General features: G+C 28.7%; 1 protein-coding gene across 1 annotated transcript; it reads right to left on the bottom strand.

Moving 5' to 3' along the window:
- Window positions 1-308: 308 nt before the first annotated feature.
- Window positions 309-4,764, bottom strand: LOC109794729 (cytochrome P450 85A). The gene is made up of 9 exons (XM_083067157.1): window positions 4,388-4,764; window positions 2,933-3,251; window positions 2,691-2,840; window positions 1,933-2,178; window positions 1,743-1,829; window positions 1,530-1,608; window positions 1,309-1,418; window positions 1,088-1,212; window positions 309-574 (listed from the first exon to the last, which is right to left on the bottom strand). The coding sequence occupies exons 1-9, from the start codon at window positions 4,570-4,572 to the stop codon at window positions 484-486; spliced, it is 1,392 nt and encodes a 463-aa protein (XP_082923283.1). The 5' UTR covers window positions 4,573-4,764; the 3' UTR covers window positions 309-483.
- Window positions 4,765-5,145: the final 381 nt, after the last annotated feature.

Consider the following 5,145-nt stretch of genomic DNA (forward strand, 5'->3'; position numbering starts at 1 on the left):
CGTTCTTTAGAATTTCTGGTAAAAAAATTCATAGGAAACTTTCTTGCAAATTTCTTTCGAATTTTAAAATTCGCAAAAACATATTATCCGCAAAAGTTTTACCTAAAGATAAAATTTCGTAAAAAATGAAAATTTTATAGGAACAACGTTTGCTGCGAATTTTTATACAAAATTCACATAAAAAATTGAATGCAATAAGAGAAATTTTAGTAGTAACGATAACGTATTTATAAACAAAAATTATAATTAAATAATGATAAATAATATAATAATATTAAGATGAAATATAAATAGTAAATACCATTAAATATTCATAATACAATTGAAATAGTTACACTTATTTACCGTAGGTTCACATTCTGGAGGTTCATATCTAGTTAATAGATACCATTTCAACACTCGTATTTTATTGTTAAAGTTTCTATTGTAAAAGTTCATGACATAGTATTGATCAAACATTTATGAAAGATCAATATCTTTTTTCTAGTACTTTGTGATCTTTATGCGTAATCCATCTGGTGCCAACACTCTCGGGAATTTTGCAAGCTTTTTGTTTCCCTTTGCTTCCTCCCACCTGAAAAGAAAAAGATATACTTTTAGTTAAGAGGAAAACTATCCAAATTAAGATTATAAATTTAATTGAACACTAAAAGGAGTATCAGATTTATCACTTTCAAGGATCCAAAAATAAAAAAGATAAAAATGATACATAAAAAGAGTGCTAAAAAGATCACTTTCAAGGATCCGAAAATGGGAGGGAAATGATACATGAAAATAAGAAAAAAAATGTTTAATCAAGGGGTGTTGAACCCTTGCAATGATCTTATCTAACCAATTGAGTCAAGTTGAGAGACACACAAAAGAGATCACAATTAATTAAAATTGAACTATTTCACAGTTTATTTAGTCACCCCCAATTATGACCAAGATTATACATTAAGAGGCCTTCTTAATAACAACTTGGGCAATCCTTTGATTTGAATATCATTATTCTAAATGAATTTTAAACTTATAACTTTATTCAACATTTAAAAACTATGATATAAAATTATAGAAAAAGGAAAAACCATTTATATTAAAGCAATACCTGTATCTAGTCACAAAGTAGTGAATGAAAAGACTGACTTTAAGCATGCCCCATTCCTTTCCAGGACACACCCTACCTCCTGCTCCAAATAGCATGTTGTGATTATGAGACTCCAACCCTTTCTCCTACATTACATCATATTTTATATTCAGTGTCAAAGTGTTGTCATTATAACACAAGAAGAATTTTAAGGTTTAATATGTTATTATGAAGCAACTGACCTGCAGCCATCTCCATGGATTAAAAGTAAAAGGTTCTTGATAGAGTACAGGATCAAAGTTAGTCTCCCTTGTGTATACATAAACTCTCCATCCCTTGGGAATGTTAAACCCTAACAAGTGATATATAGACATAATCAGAATTAGCTAACTGAAAAATCCAAGTGTCAAAAAAATTAATTGAAGTTCTTACTAATCGATTTGATTTAAATTTGAAAACGTACCATTCAATTCTATATCATTAGTGGTCCTCCTCATCACTCCAGCAACAACACTAGCCAATCTCATGGTTTCAAGTATTACCTGCACACAAAAGAATATTTTCATATTTTTCTACCTTTGAAAATTTGGGGTATGTATACAATGAATTGAAATTTTCTAAGGTCGTCATTTCATTTTTCATTCTAAAACTATAGTCCATGTAGATAAAAGTATACCGCACGAGTTAGCCTCATATTCTTGTAGTCATCCCAAGTGATATGTTCCTCGGGCATTTTCTTTTGTTGGATTGCAAAATGTTCTTCCTGTGGAATATTTTAATTAGATAAAATCATAAAACAAGTACTTAAAATTTAAACCATGGTTTTAATAGCAAAGAGGATAATCAGATAGAAAGTCATAACATACCCTTATTTCCTGAAGAATGCTTGGGTTATCATGTAGGTATTTGATAGCCATCATAGTAGTAGTTGATACCGTTTCATAACCTGAATACAAGATTGTGATGATTTGCTCAATTATTTCATCATCATCTAGTTTGTGTCCACCATTCTCAGTTCTCATAAGTTGATCAAGAATGTCACCATGAGTAGCCGAAGAAGCTCTTCTCTTGGCTAAGAGCTCTTTTAGCATTGGAATCGCTTTTTCCCTAGCCTGTAATAAACGAAAGTGCTCCAATGTGAACTTTAAGTGAAATAAAAGAAAAAGTAGTTGAGTTTTAAATTGCGGCCACAGTTAAAGGTTTTTTTTTTAATGATCTTTAATATTATGAAAAGTTGCAAATGAATGTGAGTAATGTAATTCCAATACAACATTGGAAACTCTAAATACGTTGAGGTTGAAATCAATATAAGAAATTTAACATATAGTAATATAAAATGTTTAAATTTATTTGATATATATTTACACATAATTATAATGCTAATTTTAAATAAGATATAATAATATATATTATATATTATTATAACTTACGTTTACAATTTTTAACAATATATATTCACGTATGTTATATTTATAATATAAGTAAAAGTACTTTTTAATGATCAATATTGTGTCATTATATAAAATGTGTTATTATATAATAGTTTTTTTTATTCAATAGTAATTATAGTCTTAAACCATTCCTTAATACCTTGAAAATATGTAAGTATTCAAGACATAGATACCTTTAGTCCCCGATAATAATTGGTTCCTGGGAATTTAATTGGCAAGGATATTGTTGCTATTGCCATCTTATCAAATGTGGCTTTAAAGGACTCAAGGAAAGAGTTTGGCTCATTTTCTACAACCGCTTTCAAGGAAATAAAGAATGACATCTGAATAGAAAAAAATAAATCAAAGAATGGTTTCAAAACATTAGACCAATGTAGGGTTTAATAAACTCAAGACTTATATGATTATTACGTACCTCAACAGTTTTTTCTTGAAGATCAATTATTTTACCATCCCAATTGTCAAGGTAAGACCTCATGAACTCATCAACTTCTGGCACAAGTCGATCCTTAACTGAAGTTGGACCAATGAGAGATAATAGTGAGCCTCTAATTCGTTTATGTGTAGCACCATGAACCTCAGCAATGTTAGTCCCTAGAATGTTCCTCATGGAGTCGGGGTAGCCAGGAACTAGGCCTTTTGCTTCATTCGTGAGTATGTATCTATTCACATTAGGATCCATGCTAACAACCATAGGCGAGCCTAATGCGTGAGTTTTGAAAAGATTTCCATATCTGCAAAAGAAGTATAAAAACCATACTTAGTGCTTTATTTTATTCTCTATAAAAGTCATCTCAGATCATCTTAATGTTTTCATTTTCATTTTCTTTTTTACTTTTCACATATCTAATGAAAACTAGTTTTTATGTTTTTTTTTATAGATAAAAATGATAGAAAGGGAATGACACTTTCAAGACTATTGAACAGAGAATAATATGCTGGAAATCCTCAAACCAAATTTTATTATATATTCTTTTGGTAAAGATAGGAAAGATTACAAAGATGGCCGCAATGAAAATTGAATTTAGATCCTCATGCTTCTAACTACCCCAACCCCTCCCTACCCAACCATTAGGCTAACCCTAGTGGTTTACTATTTATTTAGTGATTAGTTAAAATTGAACAGTATTCAATTTGATCTAAGACTTTATTTGTCGAATTAAGAAAAAATAGATATCCACTAGATGAATTTCACCTCAATAAAAAAGTAATTTAAAATCATTTTGTAAAACTAAAAGAATATTATTATTTGAATAATATTAAATTGATCCAAATTTAAAAGATAAAAAATTAAAATGAATATTTTAAAATAAAATATAAAAATAAATATAAAAACAAGATAAAGTATAAAAATATAAGTTAACCTATAATATACAATAAGCATTTTTTCACAATAAAAAAATTAATATGGTTACTTATTTTAAAATCTTAAATTTTTATTTATAATTATTTTCTCTTAGAATTCTTCAAGAATAAATATATGGTGCCTTCGCTTACTCGTAAAGTAATAACCATGAATTACTATGCCTAACGAAAGCGGAGGAAATAACAAAATGATTTTTGTTTTGGTTGCCTTAAAATTCTTTCACCATTTTTCACATTAACACTTGAAATTGTGTCCAGAAATTATTCAAAAATAAAAATCGCTGCCAAACTATTTTAATGGCGTAAAAAAGAAGGAATCATCAAAGGAGAATAAAACAATTCAACAAATATATTTGGGAAGCCTAACATTTTATAAATAAAATAAAATTTAAAAGAAAAATATGTCATATACTAACCATATAAAGTAATTTTATAATATCATTCGATTACAAACTATTATGTACCATAAATTTTAAAATCTTATACAAGAATGCATGGTACGTACCTTGATTTGCGTCCTTTCATGAAATCTGGACCGTATTTGAGAAAGTTGAGAGTCTCGCCAATGAAAGGCAAACCCAATGATCCAGGAGGCATTCCTTTCTTTGAGTACCTTATTCTGTTCCATTTCAGCACTCCAAAGAATGCACCTAACGTCAAAGCCACGACATAATACAACACAATCAACATAATCGATGTTCACTGCAAAGGATGTAACACTACAATGGATGAATCATTAATTAAGACAAATATGTATGCATATATACATCTATGTGCGTTAGGATGGAGGGTACGTTTGATTAAAAAAGCCGGGAGGGACGTTTTTGATTAAGCTGTCCAATACCAGATTGTGCTTAATATGGAGGTAATGACGTACGTTTCTTTTTTTAAGTTTATCATTAGGTTTTTGCTATTTTCCAACTTGATATTTTGTTTTTATTTTGGTTTAAAATGTGTAATTCGTTGATTGGTTGTACCTAAATATGAGTTGTTATGTGAATGTTTAGAGTTGCCAATTTAAATATGACTCAATGAACTAGTTCAACCAAGCTACAAATAAAGTCAAACTACACCTTAAAAAAATGACTTAAATAGAATTATGTCATTTTGATTTGGTCTACTCAATTCGACATGTCAAATGGGTCCAAGTCAAATTAACTTATAGGCTTATAGATCGACTTGTTAAATTAATAAATGAAATAATATATGAACAATAATCATTATCAATTTATAAATTTGTAATGTGTTATAAAATAATATAAT

The sequence above is a fragment of the Cajanus cajan genome, chromosome 11 (assembly GCF_000230855.2).
Source record: "Cajanus cajan strain Asha chromosome 11, NIPB_CcT2T_4, whole genome shotgun sequence".
Classification (NCBI taxonomy): Eukaryota; Viridiplantae; Streptophyta; class Magnoliopsida; order Fabales; family Fabaceae; genus Cajanus; species Cajanus cajan.

Bases quoted from the DNA above. Each gene is read 5' to 3' on its own strand.
- LOC109794729 (XM_083067157.1), bottom strand. From the start codon at position 4,572: ATGTTGATTGTGTTGTATTATGTCGTGGCTTTGACGTTAGGTGCATTC. The intron at 2,841-2,932 runs GTACGTAATAAT...TTTTCTATTCAG, and splicing joins TTCAAGAAAAAACTGTTGAG to ATGTCATTCTTTATTTCCTT. The intron at 1,830-1,932 runs GTATGTTATGAC...AATATTCCACAG, and splicing joins GCATTCTTCAGGAAATAAGG to GAAGAACATTTTGCAATCCA.